Source organism: Boleophthalmus pectinirostris, unplaced genomic scaffold, assembly GCF_026225935.1.
Source record: "Boleophthalmus pectinirostris isolate CB_2022bp ecotype Guang Dong unplaced genomic scaffold, ASM2622593v1 HiC_scaffold_12, whole genome shotgun sequence".
NCBI classification, from domain to species: Eukaryota; Metazoa; Chordata; class Actinopteri; order Gobiiformes; family Gobiidae; genus Boleophthalmus; species Boleophthalmus pectinirostris.
In genome coordinates, this window is record NW_026571018.1 from 25,423,749 (window position 1) to 25,449,336 (window position 25,588).

Genomic DNA, 25,588 nt, shown 5'->3' on the forward strand with positions numbered 1-25,588 from the left:
CTCAAACTATTCAATTACAGGGGGAAGTAGCACACAGTAAAGGAGCCCACATCATTTTAGAAAGTAAACACAACAGGACGATACTATATATTTGCTTTGCTAAAGGTCCATCATCATATTGTGCAGTAGGCCTACCAATCAAATAAGAAAGAAATACACAAACAACATATATTTTGAATGGAATAGCCTTTAATGTAAATAAATAAATAAATAAATATGGCACTTGCTGTCAAATATAGTTGTGGACACTGCTGTATACTCTGTAAGGCTTTGAATGAAACATTAAGGTGTACACAGGGCATGTTCTGCTTTCCTTTTATCCATGTCTTTGGTTTGATTTGTTTCATACACAAGTCACAAGTGCATCTAAAGCTTTTCTTTGCAACTTTATAATTATATTATTAGAAATATAGTAGTCCATACAATTGGTTTGTACAAAGTTCATAGAAGCTACATAATAACTTGTACTCCCACCACGATGCCTTCTTTTTTCACTTCTTCACTTTACTTTTCAAACTTAGCCTTTTTAAGTTTTAGATGCACTTGTATGGAGCTTCCTTTAACAGTAAAGACAAATGTTGTTGTTCAGATGAAGTGAAAGAGAGGATGTCCATCAACAGAGAGATTTGTTTTACTAGAACTCAAAATATTATGATGTAGTTTGAAATCTTGAAAGCTTTTTGTTTATTGCCATTTATTTTTATCTCAAAGAAAAAGTGACATAAATGGCAGCCTATGAAATATGAAATTCAAAAGATTTTTCTTTGTCCAAAAACAATACATTACATTTTACAGTCTCAAACATTTTTGTGGCACTAACGTTTGTGTGTGTGTTTGTGTGTGTGTGTCTATAGTGCCTCTTCCAGAACATGTTGCAAAAATGACTGACATTTCACCCTGAAAACCTCAAAATGTTCCACCCAGTCGTTGGGTTGTTTCAATATCAAAACACACAGTGTACATTACCAGTCAAAAGGTAGAACATTAAAAACAACACTAACACTAATATACAAAATATAATCCATAAGTGTATCTTCATTCTCCCTTAATGTTTTAAGTAAACTGTACTGAACCATTATATCACTATATAGTTACTGTAGGCACCCTGAGATGGGAGTATAGATATGAGTTGGAGTTTAGAAGCAAAGACATAGAAAGTCAAACTTTTGCGGCTTAAATGCCTATAACACAGTGTCACCACTGAGCTTCAGTGTGTGGCTGCATCCTCCTTTAAACATCGGAGCAAATGATGTACAGTTGTGATTTGGTTCCTCATTTGCTTTAACCTCAGTTAAATGCACCAGGCAGTATCTAATTTCATGTGTTCACTGAAAGCATTCCCATTAGCACTAGCTTGGCAAGTTGCTACATTAACACACATACATATACATACATCTACATATGTTTTATCACCCACTCTCCATTTACGTTTGATAAATGATTCGATTTTTATGGCCTAAATGACCAATACAATATGTAAATCTCAAGTCTTTGTGGCTGTTATATTAATACAATGTTATGGCTCTTAGATTGAAACTGCCGTCTGATGCAACTTACATCACATGCCACTTACTACAGAAACAGCTGAATTGATTGTGTATGAAGCCCCTGAAGTCATAACTTACTAAGTTTACTTAAGTTTAGAGCACAGTGCAGAGAGCAGACGAGGCGGAGCAGCAGTAGCAGCAGTAGCTGCAGTTTGAGGCTCACTGTATAAAGTGGCTGTCATGGTGCCTAGCCCAATCACACATACTAGTATATGACAGACTTCAGATCATCTCCCTGGGCTAATGTTGCGCTTCAGGTGAGGCGTGTGGGGGTTTGAGGCTTCTGAAGTTACTAAAGAGTGTTTCACTCACCAGTGTTTCCCACACATTATCTTTGAGTGTACAGCGGTTAAAGGATTTCACATTTTCATGTTAATATAACAATGGTTTTAAAACAAACTATTTGAAGCTACAATACATGGCAGAATTCAAACATGACAAAATGACATCAAAGTAAAGAAGCCATGACTGTGCACTAACTGCTTACTCTTACAAATGCTTTTGTTTACTGCAATGACAAAAACCAAAGGCCAAGAATATGCTGGCAAATGGCATATTGTCAGACTTGACAGTGTCTTGTGTGCTGTTTCACTGACTCTGTGTATTCTATATGTACGGGACCATGTGCAATTGTGTATTCTAGTCTTCTGCTCTGTCTATTTTAAAGTTTTACGGTACAAGAAGAGCTCTGCACTCCTGAGTAGGCGACTGGTGCATAAGAGAACAGGTAAAAGGAAAGCTCCCACACTGACTCACTCTGTTTTATGTCTTTTATTACTTTTGGCCGACTGGCCATAATCAGGTATAAGTCATCAGATATAAAAGAAATAAAAAAGAGTGTGACAGTGTGCAGGAACTGTCCTTTCTTCTCCAAACTGTATTAAAGTTTGAAATTGTCAGTACTGGTGTTTACTTAAACAATGCAGGTTCTTAAGCCCAATTTATGGTAATGTGTCAAATCATCTTGAACCCCCTCGACCAAGCATCTGCACTGACCAACATGCACCTCCGAAATGTTGTAAGTATGCTTCAAACTGATGCAGACAGTAAGGGCTGTGATAGGTCCTCTTTACATCCGCTCAACATACATATATATACATTTCCGGTACTCCACTTTCCTGCTTAATTTTGTATACACGAACGCCAGTTTTAAATCCTAGCCTCCTAGTGTTGTGGTGGTGAATTACTTCGCGACGCATAGACCTTGACGCAGATCCATAAATCAAAAACAACTGCGACAAGGCGACGGCGGCAGTGTGTGTTGAGCTGACGCAGAACTATACTTCAGCCTTTAGCCATCGCCAACATCTGGTTGTTTAATCTCAGTTTTATGTCCATTCTGTCTATCTAGCAAATTTGTTTACATACTATAACCTAAAAATTGTGACAAATAATTATAAAGTAAGGGATTTACAAAAAGATTGCATACATCTTGAGACCTGAATCAGAGCACTAACAAATCCTTTTTGAGTAGTGTCAACATCAACATTTATAACTCATTAAAAAAGATGACAAAAACCTTATTATGTGTTTCTCTTAAAATGAAATGTTTGCAGCTTCAGATATTCAAATCTTAAGTTAAAATCTCATTATCATTTAATTTCATACTCCTTTTATACCCTTCTTGTCGCATTATTGAGGAACACAATTTAAAATTAAAGCATATCTCTTCAGTCTTTGTTAGTGCGTTCCCGTAGAGACTCATTGTTGTTTAGCGCTGGTTGGGGACTCTGCTTACTCTTCATACTCCTCCCGTCTGTAGCGGCCCTGGACGTCTCTGTCACAAAGAGGCGAGTCACCCACACCGAGGTGACAATGCGCTTATACTCGTTACGGAAGTTTCTGTTCAGTAAGCCGTAGATGATTGCATTGAGACAGCTGTTGAAGTAGGCCATGAAGTAACTGACCACAAAGAGCCACTCTGGGATCCGCGGGCCCACTCGGAGAGGGTCTATGGCCACGGCTAAGCCAATGAGGTTCAGAGGCGCCCAGCAGATGGCGAACAACACAAACACCACAAACATGGTCAGGAAGTTCCTCATGTCACTGGGCCTGAGGCGAGGGCTCTCCTCCGTCTTCACCTTTCTCCTCACCTGGACCACAACAGACACACCATTAGAACACAAACCCACAACACACTTGAATTATGGAGACAGCCAAGCTTTTTAAACACATGAGATGACAGTTTTATTGTTTGTTTATTAAGAGCAATATCAATTGACAGCATGCAGCTTGTAAAATTGAGTGTACATATTGACACCGCAAGTCTGTATTTTTGATGATGAAGGATGATTTGAGATGGTGGTAACTTGCCATTTGATATCCATTTGCATATGGACTGGTCATGTGTTTTGTTCATTTTATTCTAAATTGTTAAACAATGTTACACAGTGTTCCTTAATATCAGAGAGACAAAAAGCTCAAATGGGAAATGTCAAATGGTGATTTGTGTCATTTAATGGGGCAGTGCCTTTTGTCATTGTATTTTGGCATTTAAATGTTCCACGGACTTTTGTAAGCTCCCAAATTTAAGGTCACAATAGCAGGAAACCCATTTGTCTGTTACTGACCCAGTTTGTATAAGAACTAAGAGCTCCATTACAGGTAGTTCAAATAAAGAGTTTAGGGTGAGAAGAAAGCTATGATTATAAGGCTTTGGTAAGGGCCGCTGGTTGTTAAGTTGACAATGTCTGAAAACTGTGGTTACTTTACTTTGTTTTTCTTACTCTATATTATTATTATTTTCTTATCTTCTTATTTTATCTGTATTTCCAGACACTGACAAGTGAATTACAAGAATAGTTTGTTAAACCCGATGTGGTCAAGTAGGAGGCAGACTAAAAACAAAAAAAATATTAAAATAGACTTCCGTTGTTAAGACAAATAAACAGAAAGTAAGTAACTTTAATTAAATCCAACGGAACAACCATGTGCACTCAACTAACCAGACTGACTTTTAGACTCCCCAGCAACAAGTACCTCTGTAAGTACAGTACCATATTCATTTGACAGGTAATGATTTGGTTTTAACTGTAGCAGTACATTAAATATCCAGTTGTGTTGAGGGCCTAAGTACCATCAAACAGAGTGTTTAAAATAAACTACAAACACTAAAATATATAAACCAAATACACAAAAACTCATAAAGCAAAAAGGAACTCAATGCAGTTCACCCCTCACAAGGTTCAGCCCACGACCTCCCCCATAGGCTTTAAAATGGACGATCTAAGGCCTCTTTGTTTGGACCAGGTGGAGGGAGAAACAGGTAAGTTGTGAATGTACTGAACTGAAACTGGCATCTAAGGTACACTTAAATGAACATTGTGTTGTGTAATAATTCAACTGAACAAACAAAGCCCAGGATTATATCAAACTGTTATGTCAAACAGTTTAGGTAGGATATGGTAAATGAACAATTGTGTGAAATGACATGAATGAACTGAAATAGGACAAAGGCACACTTGGTCACAGATATATTACGTCAGTTAGACATATAAGTGACAGATCATGTTGATTATTTGGAAAATGTTTGAAATAAAGCCATACTGAGTGCAGCACAATCATCTTCTGCAATGTTTTGAATGTTTTCGCCTGCTCTTTACCCTCATATTGGGGTTATTTTGAGATATACTAAAAGAAAGATCCTGCTGTATAGAAATGCCAGATCATAAAAATGTTATGTAGTGAAAGAGTAGAAAATGCAGAGGATAAGGTTTGACTACCAAAATGTAATAACTTTACCTGAATGACTAGCACCCAGATGCGTAGATAACAAAAGGTAACCACGCCAATGGGCACCAGGAAGTGGACCACCACCACAGCCACAGTGTAGGAGCTGCTAACATTCTGGGCAAATGTACAAGAATACACTCTGGGGTCATATTTCAAGGAGCCCACAAAGAAATTGGGGACTATGGCGGCTATGGTGAGCAGCCAGATTAAGGCCACAAACAGCAGGGTGTTGCGGTAGCTGTAGAGGCGACTGTAGGAGAAGGAGTGACAGATGTAGCAATATCTGTTCACTGCAATCCCTGTGATGTTAAAGATGGAGCCAATGACACTCAGTCCCATAAGGAAACCACTGACCTGCGAACAGCACAAAGAAGGGACAGTCTGTCAATCTGTTACTGTGAAATACTGCTCTAGGCATGTCATATGTAATGTGATATTCTTTAAAAGGCATGTTATGTAATAGTATGAAAAGAAAAACTAAACAAAACAAAAAAGGAGTAACAGGAGAAGTATCTTTGTATATCAGATGCTTGTCCTAATTTAAAAACCTGAAATGGGGAAAGGGAGGAGATTGCAACTAATTGCTGTCGCTAACGAGAGCTTCTTAAACACGAAATATGGAGGCTCTGCAGATGCTAAAACATTAACAATGAAAGACAATAGAAGTGAGGAGTGAAAGCAGAACTACTATTAATAGTCTACACAGGCATGAGAAGCACATGCAAACTCCACAGAGAGAGGCTCTGCACCGCCCCCAGAATCAAACCCAGGACTTTCTTGCTGTGAGGCGAGAGCCCTAACCACTGCACCACTACACTGCCCACAGTTCAGTGGTTTGTCTTTTATATACATCATTTTATAGGTTATCACTGCCTTACTTACTTTTTGCCAAATATCTTTAAAAAAAAAGTGTCTCTTTCAGCACCAGTGATTTTATTTACAAAATAGCCACGTTTTAGGCCTTGAATTGTAAATAAAGTGCTGTAAGATATAGTGTACAAGAGACTTTTTCTTCTCTTATGCACTTGTCCTAGTTTTTTCTGTTGCCAAATGTCTTACCATGCATTGTGTGTTCCCCAGTGCCCAGCCGTCATGAAAGAGAGCGTAGAGGACCAAGGGGTACGGGTAGAAGGCCACCACCAGGTCAGCAAAGGCCAAACTCACCACAAACACATTACCTGTAAGAGACAACAAATGAGTAAACATTAGAGACAGAGAGGAGAGAGAAGCTGAGTGGGTTAAACAAGTGAATGAGGTCTTATTCATTCAAGCACATTGTATGAACCCCCACACACTAATTAAGCTGTTCTAACTCCTGCAGATGCCATCCTTTTAATCCTCTCATTCCAGCGCTCTGAAGTTGAGTGATTTAAATTAGAAAGCGCATTACAACTATGCACAGAGGTATGTTTCCTTGGCCTTTACATTTATTCTAAGTATAAATGATTGAAAGAGAGTGACATTTTCTCCAATAGATGCTAGTTGAAGGCTGTAATCATGTTGAAAATGTAATTCAGATATTTAAGTACTGGTACTGTATTTGACAAAGTGGGATGTTGTGACGACTTGACTTTCACTGCAGGTTGGTGTTGTAACAAACATCTATAACTCATATTCAAATTAATAGAAAAAGAAATCAAATAGAAATTGAAAGATTATCTGTTAATAAGTTATTGGACATTCATATAGATGAAAAAGTCAAATAAGTATAATTCAGACAGCTTAAACTGTTGCTATAATGACTCCAAAAAAATTCCCTCAAAAATGTAATCAAAATTCCCTTTATTTACTATATAACTGTGTGGAAATATGGGGGAATACTTCAATCAAATAGTAATACAATGTTTGTACTCCAAAAGAAAGTTATCAGGATTATTAACCATGCAAATTACACCAACTGCACCAACAGATCCTCTTTTTGTTAAGCTAAAAGTACTTTAAGCTTTAGTAGTTTTTTTTTAGTTTTTTATCTTGTTGACCTGAGCACAGCGATAGTGATGTACAAGGCTTATAATCATCTGCTTCCTTCTTGTATAAAGGAGTTATTCAAGCAGAGAGAGTCAGTATAACCTTAGAAGAACAGGCATCTTTAAAAACATTAAAGTAATAACTAAGAAAAAAAGTAATTATATTTCTGTTCTGAGGGGTTAGTAAATGGAATAACCTGAGTGATTTAAAAAGTCCAACACTGTAGAAGCCTTTAAAAAAAAAGAGTATAAAGCATTATTTTTTGAAAGATATAGAGCTCTGGCATGAATGAAGAATGAATTATGCATTCATTTTTGTTTGTTTTTATTTATATTTTGTCTTTGCAGTAAGTCATGTGAAATTATAAATGCAAACTTGCTTTCCATACGCTGCTTTTCTTTCTTGGAATACTGTCATTGTTTAATAGGATTAGGCATTATAAGTACTTTTTACTTCAGTTTAAACCCTTTCTGTCATGATCAGTGGAGTTGTAGTTTATGTGTTGTTGTGTTTTGTTTTGTTTTTGTAGTGCTGCAAAATGACTGAATAAACTACTACTACTAGTACTGTGGAATATTCAAGGCAACATCCCCATGGAAAGAAGCTGTTGACTGACCATCTGCAAGAAAAGTTGCACAGTGCACCTTTAAATATTACATAATGTAGTCTTATACTAGTTCTGATATAGGGGACCAAGACCTTTCAACAACTTTTTAGGCAAGTTCCACCTTTGTCCTTTTCATGCAATTTTTTGTTATTAAAATAAATATACTTTATTTTGACAACCCTAGTTCAGCTGTCTCTGCAAATAACAGTCACTTTTTTATCTTATCAGAGATATCCACTGAGTTACGGATGGCCTGCAGTTTCATTTGTAGCAGAAGTAGTTGATGGTATTGATATGTTAATGATGCACTGCTTCACTTTCCTATTGGAGGATTTGTCACCTGGTTGTCTCCTGCAATGTTCACACAATATAACATACTGCATCTATCTAGAATCGATTTTCATTGCTCAAAACTACCTTGAAAACAAATTTCAGTAGATATGGTAACTATTTTATATTACTGCACTCAAAATTTTCCTAAAACTTCTCAAACTCTATTCCTCAAGTGTCAAAGTGTTGAGTTTCTGATAGCTATTCCAATCTAATTTTTTCAGTTTACATGGACCAGTGGTATGTCTTCTGGAAGTAACAGGTTTTAAAGTGTGTGTGTGTGTGTGTGTGAGGCTGATTTTTATTATTTTACTGATCATCACCTTTGGTATTGTCTTATAACAAATGATTATGTATAGATTGTCCTAAACTAAGAACGAGCTGTTATTATTTTACCAGTAAGTTTCTGCTGCTAAGGTAACACAGAAAATGTAGCAAACTAAAGATTTGCTGGAAGTTTGAATTTATCAGAAGAAATTAGTTTATAGCATTCAAACAGGAAGACCACTATTTTTTATTATAACACATCTTTTATCTTTTAGCTTGTTTCTGAGGTAAAAAAAATAAATAAAAATCGAACGTTCCTCTAAGTGTCAACATGACACTGACATGGGGCTATTGACCTGAAACTGTCAGTACCTGGATGCCCTGCCACTGCCTGTCTCTCCCGGGGTGTGGTTTGGTCTGGAGAATGTTGTGCTCCACTTACCTCACATCATTAAACTGTCACAGAACATAAGGTTTCCTGTAATCACAACCAATGAGAGTCCCACTCAAAGTGCATACTCAATAATGCATTTTGAGTTCTTTTCTTCAGGAATACATTCATACAAGTACTAACAGCTCTAAAAAATAATAGTGAATGTGATTAGCTGGAAATCTAAAAGAAAATTAAAATGTCTTACAAAGAGATGACATAAGTGGATAAAAAAATGCAGCTTGATGCTTTTTTTTTTTTTTTACTTTTTTACTTGCCGTATTTCAGATGTGCATACAGTAATTGGGTTGGGTCATTTACACAGTTCATCTAACTGAATTTCATGACAGCAGAAATATTCTAAAAATGTAAGAGAATGTACAATATGTAAAACGAACATACTGTACATCTTTAATGTTTCTCTCACATATTCCAAGACACAGTTTTGCCATTAGCGTAACAAAACTTCAATGACAACCTTCATGACAAAATAACTATTATTAAGCACTTTTAAATCTTAAGTATTTCTGTTCTGACCATAATAATTTACACTAAGATCATGACAAGACATTTTAAAAGGAAAAAATAGCATTTCTACAACTCATATATATATACTCATATATAAATACTCATATATAAATATACCATGGCTTTTTAAGTACAGTTTAGTTTAAAATTCGTATAAATTGCAAAGCTATATTTGGTACTTTGGTTAAAAGACTTGAAATGATTTAAAGCTCAAAGCAGACAACTTGGACTTGACTTGGACTTATGGGCCAGTGACTCGAGACTCAACTTGGACTTAAGTGTTTTTGACTTGGGACTTGAATTGAATTTGAGGTCAAAGACTTGAGACTTACTTGAGACTTGCAAAACAACAACTTGGTTCCATCTCTGCTCATTAGTGCAATGTTATCTACAGTGACAAATACTATATAAGTAAAAGTACAGCTATAGGTACTAATGTTATTCTGTTTGACACAGCAGTCAGCTGGTGTCACTCCATGCATAAACATGTTATATAAAGAGGAAATTGCCTTGATGTGAAAATTGTTGCACCAATTTGAGTCAAAATGATAACAGAGGCTGATAGCTGAGCTCTATCTGGATTTGTGTGTGGAAAATAGGCTGTTTGGTATGTGTTCAACATATACTTATTATAATATATACTATAACTTTAAATACAAAAATATTACTTCCCATTGCACGGTCATATTTTAGTTATGAGTTATCAGGCCAAAAAGTCAAATTAAATGTAAAAAGTGTTGTTAATCTTTGTAGGAATTCATCATTTTCTCTACTCCAAATCCTCACTTTTAGAAGCAAAAAGAAAAACTGTTTTCGTAGCCAGCGGACAACTTTCCATGGCAATACATTATTTTACGACAGATCATATAATTTAAATGTAATCGCCTTTTTAAATTAACTTTCTGAGAAGGATGATAGCATCTATTACCTCTGGCCTCCAATGTCCAATGTAGCTGCCTCCTTTTTAAATTTTAATTGATTTATTGAAAATGACAGATACAAAATTAATTATTTTTCACCTATCGTCTAATTCTCAGCTGACTCATCTTGCTGGATTTCTGATGATTTTTTTTTTTTTACACGGACCAGTGGTATGTCTTGTGGAATTAATAAAAGTAATCTGAGAACTTTTTTTTTTTAGCTGCATGTGAGTATGATTTTTAATTATTTTACCAATCATCACCAAAGCATGTGTTCAGGCAAGTTTTCCCTTTTTGCTGTAATTAACTATCACATTCAACTCGTCAGTGATAAAATAGTTTTGACGTTGTTTCCAGCTAATGAAATCAAACTCTTTTGTTATTGTCCTGTAACAATCAATTATACAAAATTGTCCTGAACTATATTACCATTTTACCAGTAAGTTATGTGCTGGTGTAGACACTGGGCAGAGGAGAGAGAGTTTATTCTGCTGCTAAGGTAACGAAGAAGAGCTAGATATCTAAAGATGAAAGTTTGAAGAAATAATTAGTTTATAGCATTACATAACACATTCTTTCTCTATTATCTTGTTTCTGGAGTAACGCTGCTGAGTTCTGGAGGACTTGGCAGCGGCTCATATTGACTTGGATTATTAAAGGGATGGGCCTTTTTGTTATTCAGTTTTCCAGACATAAATTCTGGACATGGTTATGAGGCCGAGCAGATGGCCATATGATTAATGAGCACATCTACAAGGGAAATCCTCCTTGTGATGCTGCAGCTCAGGACTCCCCTGGTGGAGTTTTCTGGCCACTGCTGTGGCATCAGGAAAAGGAAAAGTAGAAAGATTGAGGAGTTGTGTGCTGGAATCTCCTGAAGCCATGATTCCTTTCCACAAGGTACATTATCAGATCGGCTGCGGCAGTTTTAATGTTGAATTTACGGCACAGGTGAACTGGCACACACCTGAGAAACGGGGCCATCTGTTTAGTATCACATGGATTATGCCACAGGTCGCATTTCAAAATCGTATGCGAGTGAAATTAGCAAATTTATGTAACTTTTTGGTTGGAGTTTCTTCACCTACTTGTTTCTGTGGGTATGTCATTGCTCTGCCTGGAATGTTCCATAGTATGACATTAAACAGCTCTATCTTACATTTATTACATTACAAGTGGTTTTGTAGCTCAAAATACCTAGAAAACCAAGAAAAGTTCTGACTGGGAACTCAGTTGCCTCTCCACACATCTGACTTGTAACTTGGTCTGGTTTGGTCTTCATGACTCCATACTGTGAAACATTCCAGACAAAGCAATAACATCACCGTGGAGAAAAGTATTTGACGCACCCTCCACTCAAACAGTTACACAATGCACCAGTTACCCAATGTAAGGTTTATATCCTCAACTAAAAATAATGCAATTAACTGTAGTAAAAAAATAAAAATAAAAAGTTTATGTGTAAATTTAAAGGTGCATTGTGAAACATTTCTGATGGTGGGTTGGTCAAATGCTTTTCTCCATGGCGATGTTATTGGTTTGTCTGGAATGTTTCACAGTATGGTATAAAGCCTTTTTATTTCTGGAGACCAAACCAGACCAAGTTACAAGTTATATCTGTGGATATGCAACCCCACTCACAGTCAGAATGTCTGATTTTCTAGGTATTTTTGAGCAATAAAACCACCTGTAATTGAATAAATGCGAGGTCGAGCTGTTTAATGTCTGCAACATTTCAGGCAGAGCAATGGCATATCTGTAATTATCTTAAATCTTAAAAATCTTAAATTTAGCCTTGCAAATTGAATACATATTCATATTTAATGCAATGTACGAATATACAGCATTTAAATGTGTTTTTTTTATTCTGCCTGAAAGAGAACAAACTGTTTCAAGTTCAAATATGGAATTCTTGAGGAATACCAAAGTTCATTGTATTAGTGCAAATACAGCTGTAAAAAAAACACTTTAATATTATACAAACATAGTGTTCTCAGTCCTATGTGTTTTTCACAAGAGACTTTCAAGCATTAAGCACCTAAGATAAGCAAATTTCAATGCAATGATACTCAAATATTTCCTCACATCTGCTGTAAAAAAAAAAAAAAAAAATATATATATATATATATATATATATATATATATATATATATATATATATATATATATATATATATATATATATATATATATATATATAAAGTAAAATGAAAGTAGTTCAAACTAACTTTAACAAAAACAGGACTGAGGAGAAGACTGCTAGCATCATCATGAAAAAACTCAGATGACAGAACAGAAAAAGTCTGTCATTTTCCCTCAGTCCAATTAGCCATACTGTGACTGTGTGCACATGCAGCACGGCCCTGGGCTCCTGGGGCGTCCTGCTGTGGTCTTCCTCACTCCACTGCCCCGCGCCAACTGTCCTCATGTTCTCCTCATCCACCCAGGGGACAGTCCCTTTACAAAGACTCTGTAATGGTCTACAATCAGTCAAGGTTACATTCATACATGAGTGCGGAACTTGTATGATTCTTTTGTGCATTTAAACCAGTCTTTATGTTGACAAAATTAGTTTAAATTAAATTTCACCTCCAGTGTTGATTTACATTTTGTATTAATTTATCCTTGAGCAAAACAGCCCTTGTTACAGAGGTAACTGCAGCAGTTCCCTTTGGCCATCATTAGTGCAGACTTAATAAGTCGGCTTAACCATTTTTTACATGACAAAAAAGCCAAAGAGATTCTTTAAATACAATTGTGAGGACTTGTTATTTCTGTCTAGGCTGAGTCATCAGCCGGTTTCACTTCGTGTAGACCATCTGATGTCGCAGTATTAGGATTTTTTCACTCGATGGTACGTGGGTACTTTTTTTTATTTAACCAGTTGCTGCTATTTGGTCGTAACATATGTAATGCACCGCTAACGGGGCTAACTGGTATATTATATTTCCCAGATCCCGTAGGAAGAAAGGCAATAATGTCATTGCTCTTGATAAAATTCACCAAACATTCTCTTTGTTCCATCTTAAAATCCTCGATCTAGGGAATCTTTGCCAACATAGAATGTCTGGCTTCGTCTACATCCATGTCGACCGCTTTGTTTACTGTTGTGCTGTACCATAAAATGGACCCAGTCATGGCTTCACAGCTCTTCGTTGATTGGCCGGTGCCTGGTCTACAACTTCCTGGGTTCTTGCAAACCGTCTTATGTTTTCCGGTTCCTGAGCAGTTGAAGAGAAATGAAACTGAGTGGAGGCACTAGGTGGTGCCAGCCTGGCTAACTTCTGTCCCCTTGTGGTTATGATTTGAAACATGTAAAATGAAATAATAACATCCTGGCAGATTGTTGTTGCTCTTTTCAGAAAAAAAAAAAAAAAAAAAGGGGTGGGGGGTGGGGGTGGTCTTCAAATCAATCATTGCCTCATTCATTTGAAAAAAAAAAAAAAATGATTACAAATTTTCAAACAAACAAAGCATGCTTTAAATGTATGATGAAATGATTATGTAACCATGTCAAGTCTAGAAACCATGCCAGTAGCCATCTGCAATTCTAATTACCACTCCAAATTAATCTTGTGATCGCTTGAGTGGAGACATGAATGCCTATGTTTACACACAGTCAGCCACTGTGCGCTACAGGTGACAGCAGGAATAATGTGGTCTTCATCACGCAACAGTCCAGAGGCACAAGTCTCCAATGACAGAAGAACAGAAAACAGAACAGAGAACAGAACAGAGCAGAATCTGAATCTGAGTCTGAGAGTCTGTACAAACTCTCGGAGCTCAGCACTCTTCAGATTACCTTAGCATCAGGAAGACAGCCCCACAGCCAGTAGAGGAAAAACAAACCCAACACAATTCTGTACTCCTTTGTACCAGCCCCAACCTGGATAAATCAAGACAAGATTCAGGAATGTATAAAACATATCAAAACACTGCACATTAAATAGGTTAAAAAAAAAGAAGAAATGTGGTAGTTAGAGTTGTGCCTAATCTTGCCAGCGGAGGCCTTTTGTGTCAGCTAGGGAGGCATCTTATTGTATCCTGGAACTAGTAAAGAATACTACTTCTATATATTCTCAACCTAAAGATTTGTGTCTTTATTCTATTTCTGTCCAAGTGCAAAAGTACATCTGACAGATATAACAGTTAAGTGGAATTGCATATCCGCGAGATCGCGGATACAAGCGCTCGAAATGAGTTTCCTCCGCAGGGTGGCTGGGCGCTCCCTTAGAGATAGGGTGAGGAGCTCAGTCACACGGGAGGAGCTCGGAGTAGAGCCGCTGCTCCTCCACGTCGAGAGGAGCCAGTTGAGGTGGCTCGGGCATCTGTTCCGGATGCCTCCTGGGCGCCTCCCTCGGGAGGTGTTCTGGGCATGTCCCGCCGGGAGGAGGCCCCGGGGAAGACCCAGGACACGCTGGAGGGACTATGTCTCTCGGCTGGCCTGGGAACGCCTCGGGGTCCCCCCGGAGGAGCTGGAGGACGTGTCTGGGGTGAAGGAAGTCTGGGAGTCCCTGCTTAGGCTGCTCCCCCCGCGACCCGGCCCCGGATAAGCGGACGAAAATGGATGGATGGATGGATGGATGGAATTGCATAAACATGTGACCCGTACTTCTGAGATTTCCTAAATGTAAATTTGAGAGACATTATTTCCACATCAAAACGTTTTGTTTTATAAGGAGGAGCTCTATCAACAAAACCTTTTACTTGTTGTGTTGAAGCTTACTTTATGCATTTACCTTATTTTTGTGTCTGTGCATAGCCAAGAATCAGTTCCTTGTATTAGATGATTCAGAACAGTACCATCTTATCTTCACTGCATGTTCACAGTGTGGTTGCTAATTAGTGTTGACAGAGGTATTGTGGTTGTGGTTAGCTCTACCTGTGAGCCTCTGAAAGTTTATAGAATTACCCTGTTCAAGCTTACTGAAATTCAAAGCAGAACTTTTTGAAACCCTTGCTGAGCTCTCCTGGATGACAGAGGATTACACAGAGGAGTCAAACAATACTGACCACCTGCTGCTGGTTAACCCTATTTTAAACTATGCACAATTGACCAACCCCCTGCCCCTCTCTTAACAGACTGAATGATGAGGAGATTATCTGTAATTCTGTTCATCTGTCGGCATAAAGTTTTATACTTTTATTACTTCTTTGCTATTTGTAAAGAGATTGCAGTATCCATTCTTACACACTGTGGGTCCAATGTCCTTCATTTTAGACATATATTTATATTTCCTACTGTGAAGATGTGCTACCCATTCCATTACAGTGCATTAGCGTGCCTTGGAGCAAGTTGCTTAAGACTGTGGAGATCATTGAGTTACTTGATGTTAATGGAGCCTGTTTAATGAAAGGCAATGAGCATTTATGTGTTACAGTAAACAATCTGTAAAACTGCCTCAGAAATGGATGTGCGTGGGACAAATGTTTGATGGTCAGATTACAAAGGCAATAAGGAATTAATCCACCACTGGACTGCCTGTCCATATTTATGTATTTTTCATTTGGCATTTTATGTGGTCTTATTATTTCATAATGACATTGTCAGCTAAACCGTGTAATCAACTTTAAAATCATGTCTGTTTTTGCCTGCCTGATGAGGGATTGACTCTTTTAATCTCACTGTTTCATCAAGTCAGTTACTGTACACAAACTTAAGATACAAGTCAGTGACCATTCTCTAAATAAATGGCATTATTTGTGTGTCAAATAAAAAGCAACGGTCTCCAAAATCACCAGTCAAAGGTTGTGAAGTGCAGCAATTTATGCAATTTCACATGCATAATTTTTTTTAAAGTGTTAATATTAATGCCTTCTTGTTCAATGCCAAGTTGAATAAATGAGAATAAAAGTTTTATATGAAAAGACTTGTGTAACAGCTTCTAGTTTATCAGTATTACACAGGTAAAATGCCAGCCAGACTGCACAGAATCAAGGCGCATATGTTCATATAAGAAAGTGACTCAAATGAGTGAGAGAAGTAACAAAGAGCAGAGAGATCTCAATCTGACCACAATCTGTGAAATCCACAAGTTTAAGAGGCAGACAGAGTCACTGTTGTATCGATCACTCAAGTTTCAAGGATTTGGAAAAGTTTGGAATTGTACAGAAATTAGAAAATATATATATTTCAAGTTCTAGCCAATTCAGGGAGGTAATGAGTATGTATTTTGTTGTTAACCTAATTGGATTTTCATGTTATGTATTAAAGTTTCACCAGATGCAACACAAACATCTGTTCAAGAATTGTCCTTTTAATTATATTTCAGGGAAAATAATATTTTGAAGTTTTGACAAGAGTTCAGGGTGATGTGTTGGTATGTTCAAGTGTTGGTTATAATGGTCAGTATGAGTCACTGGCTGCAGGTCAGATCATTCACTATTTGCATAATGAGTTTGAACAACAGCCTTTCTATAAGTGCTTATTGAACTCACTTTCACAACTGATGAAATAAAACCTTGCACGCTGGAGACTTTTATGCTAATAGCAGGTTATATTGAGAGCACAAAATAATTGTATGGCTTTTATGGAAATTTAGACATTTACTGTACATTTAGATGTTGCTGGAAATGAGACGGTGTAATTTCTCATTCGTCCAGGAGTGGTTTAACCACAGACCGTATATATGAATGGACATGACTGATGTGCTAGCCACCAAGTTCCAAACCAAAACCAAAGTGTGCCAGGAGGCTCTTCCAGCTCCTCCTGACCCTGGCTCCAATTGACTTACACTGGGAGCTTGTGGCCCCTCTCTCTGTACCTGCTGCCCTTGTCGTCATTTTGGTCTTAAATTTTCATATTAACCCGCTCTACATGATCCTGAATTTTTTATTTTAGCGTTAGCAACAGGTTTGATTGACAGCTAGAGCGTTTCGTTGCTAAGTAATCCTCCTTCCTGCTTTCCTGCCCCTTCCACTTTTGGGGACAATGGACTCCTGCCATTTTGTTTGTGGATTATCTGATTGTTCATCACGGAGTGCATCTAACAACTTTAACTTGTTAGACTTTTTTTGGGTTGTAGTACTTTTTAATTAGTTCTTTTAGTCTTAAAATATAGGGATATAGGTTCATTTACAGTTCATCATGGCTTGTTCAGTATTTAGTTGTGCTAATAGACATGCGAAGACCCCCGATTCCAGCAAGTAATATAACTGATGGTAATTGATTTATAAGTTAAATAACCTGTACGGACACGTAGTAGTAGAATAACCCAATGTAACTATCACATCCATGTTCAGGTGAAAAAAAAACAAAAAAATGGCAAACTGCAGTCCGTGCAGAACCGTGGAGAGCAGAGTATTTACCACTCTCTGGTGAGAAAGGCGGGCACATTTAATGACCTCAATCATGACTGGCTCTTGTGGTTGCTATGATAATTGCGGTTGGCTTTTGAAATATGGAGCCTGGCTCCAAATTCCCTCCTGTAACCATTATCATCAGGAGCTTCATTTGAGTGGAGCTGAAGGCTGTGGGTGACGTCACACTCACTTAGTCCACCTCTTTTATACAGGCTATGGGTTCAGCATAGAGAAGGTTTCAATAGTGATTATCCGTATAAGCTGTGGTCAAGCCATTTTCATCTTCCATTCAGAAGCCAGTTTCAGTTTGATGGGACGGGCCCCTAGTGCCTCATGCCAGTACCATCAAATTGAAAATGGCTGGGACCTGGTACAGACCCCCCATCTTGAAGTGCATCTACTGAACCACAGTCTGAGCCTGTCTTGTACTTACATGGACCTGTGTATTTGGGTTGGTCCAGAGCTCTGACCCCCTGTACTCTCCGTCTTCTGTAGTAGTCTACTTTGAACAGTATCCAGAGAAAATAACACTCCCCACAGGAACTGAAAGTTACTGTAGTTTTAGACGACAAAAGAATGGAAAGTGCCTGTAAGCACCACAGCCCATTGGTTCTCTGTGGTCTCTTCCTCATCCATGTTGACAATGTCATACTTTATTGTTCTTATTAAACCTTCAGGTCAGTTTCTACCCAGGAGACTGCATTTTATTTACATATTTAGAAAATTCATGCACTAAAACATTATTTAATTTTTGTCGGTAGCCCACACTATTATTATGTGTGTTTTGTATTTTTCACCTTTCTTTGTTCTTAACCTCTTTTTAAAACCTGCCTAAGACTTTTGCACAATAGGTACATTCATATTTCATTCAACGGGCAATCCTCTATTCTTCCATTGTTGTAGCTCTAACATGAACAACCTTCAGCTGCACTTCTGCATATTTTTACTATATTTTCTATTCACAGTATAGCTAAATACAACTCATCTCGGTCAATCATGATTTTCTTATCAAATAAAATATATTAAGGTGAGGTTTGAAATGATGATGGAAAAGCAAAACATACAAAGCAAAAACGTACAAAGTATACCTTTATAAATATTATACATGTTAAATATTTTAATATTTATAGACATGTATGAGATAATTTTCATTACATCGTTACATAAGTAGACTAAGTAGTAGATATTTATTGCAACATAATTAAAAAAATGTTTGAAAAATGACATTTTTTTTTTCAGTATGGTATTAAATCTTTCTATCATTATGAAGACCAAATCAGATCAAGTTATAGGTCAGATCTGTGGAGGGGCAACCCTGCTCATACGGCAGAATGCCTGTTTTCTAGGCATTTTTAAGCTATAAAACCACCTGTAACTGAATAAATGTTTAATATCATACTGTGGAACATTCCAGGTAGAGCAATGACATATCCATGGAAACAAGCAGGTGGCAGATCCCCAACAAAAAGTTACATAGTGCACCTTTAAGTTCAATCTTCTCTCAAATGTGTGCTGTGAATTCAATATAGATTAAAAACTATAAAATTTTTGTCAGAAATGCAATAACACGGCAATTATATTTTTCCCTGCAAACACAGCAGGTTTAATTAAAGTGAAAAGTAATAATTATCATTTGTGTTGTAATGGGAATGTCACACTGAAAGAATAGAAAAGAATACTAGTGGAATATATCATTAACTCAGCCCCAGTGCCTTAACTGAGTCTTTAATTACTAACTGCTGTCTATTTCTGACATCATGGGAACATCCTATATGTTCATCATTCCTCATTATCACCTATATTACAAAGTTAGTTGGAGCTTAATGATGAGACATTTCATTGAAGGGCTCATTGAAATTCAATCTGTCCTCATGGTGTGTATAAAGCTTTCAATATTTCATCAGTGCATTTGGTATAAAGGAAATGTGTAAATAAAATGTAGTGTGGTTCTGATATTGCTTTTGTGCTTACTGTAGATTGTTATATTATTGAATCTGTATTATTATATCTCGATTCAATCAGCGCTCTTACTCTAGTATAGAACGAAATTGATCTTGTAAACTGAGATACAGTTTAACATAATACACTGGTAACGTCTTAACACTTCAAATAAGTTGCTGAGAAAAAATGAACAGATCTTCCTCTTTGATTTTGTGAAGATGAATATACTGTGAAAAATGCATTCTAAATATAAAGTGAAGAAGTTCTCACTCTTGCCTCAAGGGGCTAACAGTTTTAAAGTATTTTCACTGCTATATCTGCCTAAAGGAACAGAGTGTTTCCCATGCAGCTAAAGGAAAATGTATGAATGACAACAAGTCTGTATTTGCCTTCCATTCATTGATGCATTATAGGAGCACATTGTAAGATATAGCTGTACTTTATTAGCCAGACTGGCACCACCTAGTGACTTCGCTCAATTTCATTTTTCTCCAGCGACTAGGTCAGGAATCAGAATACACTAGATGGTTTGCAAGAACCCCAGAAGTGCGAGTTCGGGCACCAGCCAATCAGCGAAGAGCCGTACATTCTGTGTTTGCAACGATTCCCAAGATCAAGGATTTAAAGCCGAAACAAAAAGAATGTTTATTGAATTTTATCAAGGGGAAAGACATTATTGCCCTAATATACCAGTTAACCCACTTAGCGGCGCATTACATACATCATGACCAAATAGCAGCAATTGGTTAAATCGTCTACCTTCGAGTGAAAAAATTCTAATGCTGCGAGGTCAGACAGTTTCCACAAAGTGAAGCCGGCTGATGAATCAGGCTAGTACTTTATTGTCCCTGTAAGAAAATGTATCTTCTGCTTCGACCCATGCTGCTGGGGTAACTGTCATGGGCTGTAGGCAACTGCAGTGCCATCTCCAAAACTTGAGCTACAGTTTTTGTAGTTCAGGAAAAGCCAGATTGGCCTATTATGTTGGAGGAACCCATAGTCCACATAGAAAGGCCTTGTTTGCCCTGTGGATCTGGGAAATTCAGGCCAAATCTGTGACTTTCTCGCTGTGAGGCAAGAGTGCATTCATGTAGCATGCCACAAAAGAAGACAGAATGAAAAGGTGCTCAGATGTTTAGTATGTTCAGCCTAATTTTCAAATGAAAAAATTTTAATGAAAATGCGTTTCCTGGATAGTTCATGGCACTACACCATAAAAGGATATTACTTAAAACACTAGAACCACCTGATGACTGTGTCCTTAATAGTACTAGAGCTGTCCATCAAAGCTCTGTTTAGGGTGTTACCAGCTGTGCCTTTTACTTTAGTAGAGGTAGTTCTGGTGCTACAAAAGTGTTGAAGCTTGAATTGAGGTAGTGTGTTGAAAAGGGGCTTTTTTAGAGGACACCTACTGTCCTGACGCAGCAGCTGACTTTCTCCATTGTGTCCTGTGTCTCTGAGTGAAAAACGTATTGATCTGAGGACGCTGATATTGCCCTGCACTAAATAATATCTCGATGTCCTGTTATGTAACCAAAGTCGAGGGCAAATGTTTAGATAAATAATCTGTGGTATTTTGAATCGAGGGAGGCCAGTGTGCTCCCTGTACCACTTTAAAGTTAGATCAGAAAAGGCACTTGGTCCAAAATTAATTAATAATTCAGACAATGCAACACAATTAGGCAGGGTGTTTGCAGTAGTTACAGCTACAACAGCTTCTCTTGTTGAATCATATGCAAAGAAAAAAATACAATATATTTATTTAATTATTTTACTGACAGAAGAAAATGCTGAAACTGAATGATATGTTTCACAAAGATGGTGTAGTTAACCCATCTTAATCTTTCCTTCTATCCTGATCAGTCTGGTTGAACAGTGTCCAGTGGGTAACAGAACAACATCTCTTGCATTATATTAGATTGTATAATGTATTCTGTGAACTTTCTGTTGGTCAGGTTTTGTCCAAGCATGAAAATGAACTCAAGTGAAGCCCATCCACATTCCAGATTCACTTTGTGCACAGTGTGCCTGAGGCCAACCAAACCACCGTATTGCTCTACATTTCGGATGCAGTAGCAGACCTGTGCTGTTTCCCCTCCACTCACTTGTATTAAACACAGAGCTCTGACTCCTCTGTGCACACAGGCTGACAGCTCCGCTGGACTCAGAGTTAGAACAGCACCACGCTCTGGCCCTAAACCCAGACTTTGGACCAAGAGTTGGATCATTTAGACTCTGGAAAAGCGATACAACATTAATGTATTATTTGTTTTAGTGGTTTATCCCCATTGTACAACTAGGTGTGGGCGATATGCCGAGACAAAAATATCACAGTTTAGATGTTATCACTATTCATGTTGCTTATAAGTGCTCACTCATGTTCTCTGCTCTTCACTGTGATTAGGTAAATCACAAGGCTTTTTTTTTTTTTTTTTTTTTTTTTTTTTTTGGCATAAAGCAGCAACAAAAGCAATGAATCATAAAAAAGGATGAGAGAGCAACAGAAATTCTGAAGAAGTTTTTTGAGTTAACTCATTTCACAGCTCAACCAAGCGACTTCTTCAATTCTGGTGAAAACTTTTGTCCAGTTGACAGAATTCAATCTTTCTTTTACTATGGATCCCAGCTGGATTACTTGGGGATTAAGTATGAGATCACATTTCAATCAATTACCAACTGTGGTGGTACTTGCTGTTGATTTTATCCCCATCTTTGACATTAAAGTACATGTTTAAATTGTATTTGTGACATCTTATGCACAGAAAGTCCTCCGACCTAGACCATGAAATTCCTTGTTCCATCTCTATTCTGAAATCTGTAAACTTCTATGGTCACCTCACAACCAGGGGTCAAATTAGTGGAGAGCATGAGTGTCACTTGGAATAAGGCTGTTATTTTTCAATGGATAAACGGCTGGACTAGCAGCTGTTCCTGTGAATGAAGCCACATTAAGTGTGGATCGTGGTGAGAGATTGACCTTTGAAGCGCACACTGAACTGTAAAGAAAAACAGATGATTAAATCAGAAGGCTGTCTAACCTCATCATTATAACCCCACTAACATGCTCCAATAAACCAGTGCACAAAACAAAGACACAAGTGATACAAGTGATTTTACTGATTTTGCTTGTGTAAATGACTTGGCATGCATTTTTCCCAACTCATTTGAATTACTTCTCATTGGCCAACTGCAGATTTTGAAGGGCTTTAATTTCTCTGGGCGTTGCATGTTTGATCTGAAAACCTGACATTTTGGATGGCCAATGCTTTGAGTACTCAAACTGTGCAACACCCCTCCTGCCAAGTCCTAGCAGCCATACAAACATGCTGTGATCAGGAGTGGTGAGAGAAGCAGAGGAGGTAAAGGACAGAGAGGCCCCCAGGAGAGACCATGCCCTGGGTTTTTTCACATCACCTTAGATAAACTGCACATGCACCAATCTGCCATAAAATTATAACTATCTGCCCTTAACCACTTTTGTAAGACTTTCAGTTACCTGCAATAATATTCTCAAATGTATGCATTTTGTCTAATTTACTAGTACAACAAATGATTTACCTCTTGGCATACAGTCATTTGTTTATATAGGAGACTGTTTGCCACTTCAGAAGCTCCCCATGCAATTTTGAACATGCTGCCATTTGTTATTATGTATACATATACATATACAATAATAATAATAATAATAATAATAATAATAATAATATAATAATACATATACTACAATAGCCTAATACAGGATGAACAAAGACTTAATTCATAATGAACAAACCCTTAATTAAACATCCTATATTATGCAAAATTGACTCTTGTGGGCCTTAAGCCATGTTAGAATGTTGTTACCTCATCAAATGTAACCCTGGAATTGTATTTTGTTTAATTCACACATGTTTGACTAAGGCTGTCTGATTAGTTTGTCTACATCTCTAAAGATTAAAATGCTCTGTTCCACCTTGTGATGTCATTTAGTATGGTTATGGTAAATGGTCACATTTTTATACAGTGCTTTTCCACCTTCAAGGCACTCAACAAGGAACCACTCATCTATCTACACACACGCACATACAGCAATGTACACAGGGGCGAGGTGGTTCAAGTGTCTTGCTCAAGGACACAACGACAGCATTCATCTGTGGGAGCTAGAATCACGGATCTTCCTGCTCAACCAAGGATGTTTTTAGTTTAATGTTGGTCAGCAGCTGTCTTTTGCCTTTAGTTCAGTAGAGATTGTCAATTCCAAGATTGAAATTATACAAATGATTCTTGTGAAGATGTATGGAGTTTAAAAACACAGAGGAGCACTTCCTGTATTATCACATGACATCACAAAGTGGAAGTTTTCAGTTTCAGAGAAGAACACGGCCTAAATGCAGGATGTGTTAAACATTTGTGAATGAAACAAAAAACAACTATGTTTACTATTTGTTAATAATGAACTAATCTTTTGTTTATGCTTTATTACATCTGATTAATGCATTTTTTAATAAAAACAACTTTATAAAAACAACTGTCCCTGCTTCCACATGGTTCTCATCCAACAACAGTGAAACAATCTTTTACAACTTTCATTTGTACCACCAGTTTATGTATAAGTATATTACCTCACATTAGAGTTAGCATTTAACGGTTATCCAAGTGGTTATCTCATCACTGCACAAATGAGCCAATAATTACGCAGTAAGAGTGTCTCCTTTCTCAACCATTCACAGGGGACTCATTTAACATCATTTACAACTTTCATCATTGTTTTTGTACTGTTGCATTGTGAGTAGATAAGTAAGGCCCTGTTCTCTGATAGTGTTTGTAATTGTGTGTTTATTTTATGCTTGTGTGCGTACCGTCCCCGTGACACCATCTCCTGTCTTTCACATCCTCGATTGCACTAGATTTCTTTGCTTCTCCATTCCATATATTTGCTATGTTTTTCTACCCTCTTTTACCTCAGTCACCTCTCCAACCATTGGTGCTGAAAGGGTTTTGAAGAAAACTGTTACGTAACCTGCTTCACATCATGGAGTTCAAAATGCATGTTTTATAGATGCAACAGAGAAGATGGGACAAAAGGGAGGAATCACTACTTGTTACGGATAACTTGTTTTTACAAGTTCAACAGATCTGTTTTTTCTTGTGGAAAGATTAGAGGAGATGGGCTTGTCACTTCTGTGCATGGGAAGATATATACAAACAAAAGCAAAGTGAATCAGCCTTGTAATAACTTGAGATCTTATTGCAGGTGACAGGTATAAAATTATCACCAATGTTGGGAAGTAGAATACTTATTCAGAATACATATTTTGAGTAACTGTATTCTGGTACAGTTACTCTTTCATTTGGTGGTATTCAGAATATAGTTACATTCAACTGGCTACTTCAAACTGCACAAAATTAGTGAGAAAAATGGTGACTGCATGTATAATTTTTCTTTCTCCTGTTAGTGACAGGGAATACATAATAAATGGTGAAACAAACGTAAAGCCGTTTTTAATCTTATATTACTTTTTTACACTATATAATTTAAATGCAAGTCGATGTAGAAGTATTCCAAGTATTCAGAATGCAGTACTATGATTGGACCATGTATTGAAACATGTTACGAAATACATTAATGCAGGAATTTATTATTCTGTAACTAAATTAATTTTTAAAGTATTCTTTCCGTCACTGCAATGATCCGTCTTTTATACAGTGGCTATAAGATTGTAATAAGAAGTGAAAAGAATTACCCACATAAATTGACGGTGCTCTATGTGTCATTATGTGGCTGATCTATGAAGCTGGTCATATGATGACATGATGGTTATGAGCTGGAGACTGTGACAGTAAGGGACAGGAGGACACCAGACAAACTGACCTCCATAATTCACACTCCTGCTCACTGGACAATAGAAGGACAAAAGAGCTCATTCTCCAACAGGCTTCTACCGCTCGACTAGCACAGTGAGCAACACTCATGTCTACATTCATACAATACTCCAACTGTGCAATAACTCACCCTTATGTAAAAGACAATTTTATG

At 37.3% G+C, this 25,588-nt stretch overlaps 1 protein-coding gene across 1 annotated transcript in view; it reads right to left on the minus strand.

Annotated features, from left to right (window-relative positions):
• Positions 1–3,217: 3,217 nt before the first annotated feature.
• The window catches only part of mtnr1bb (melatonin receptor 1Bb), a 37,075-nt gene continuing 14,704 nt past the window's right edge, over positions 3,218–25,588 (minus strand). Inside the window, exons 2-4 of the mRNA XM_020922910.2 lie at positions 6,339–6,457; positions 5,289–5,633; positions 3,218–3,640 (exon numbers count right to left, since the gene is read on the minus strand). Coding sequence (XP_020778569.1) covers positions 3,218–3,640; positions 5,289–5,633; positions 6,339–6,457 — 887 coding nt within the window. The remainder of the gene's footprint in view (positions 3,641–5,288; positions 5,634–6,338; positions 6,458–25,588) is intronic.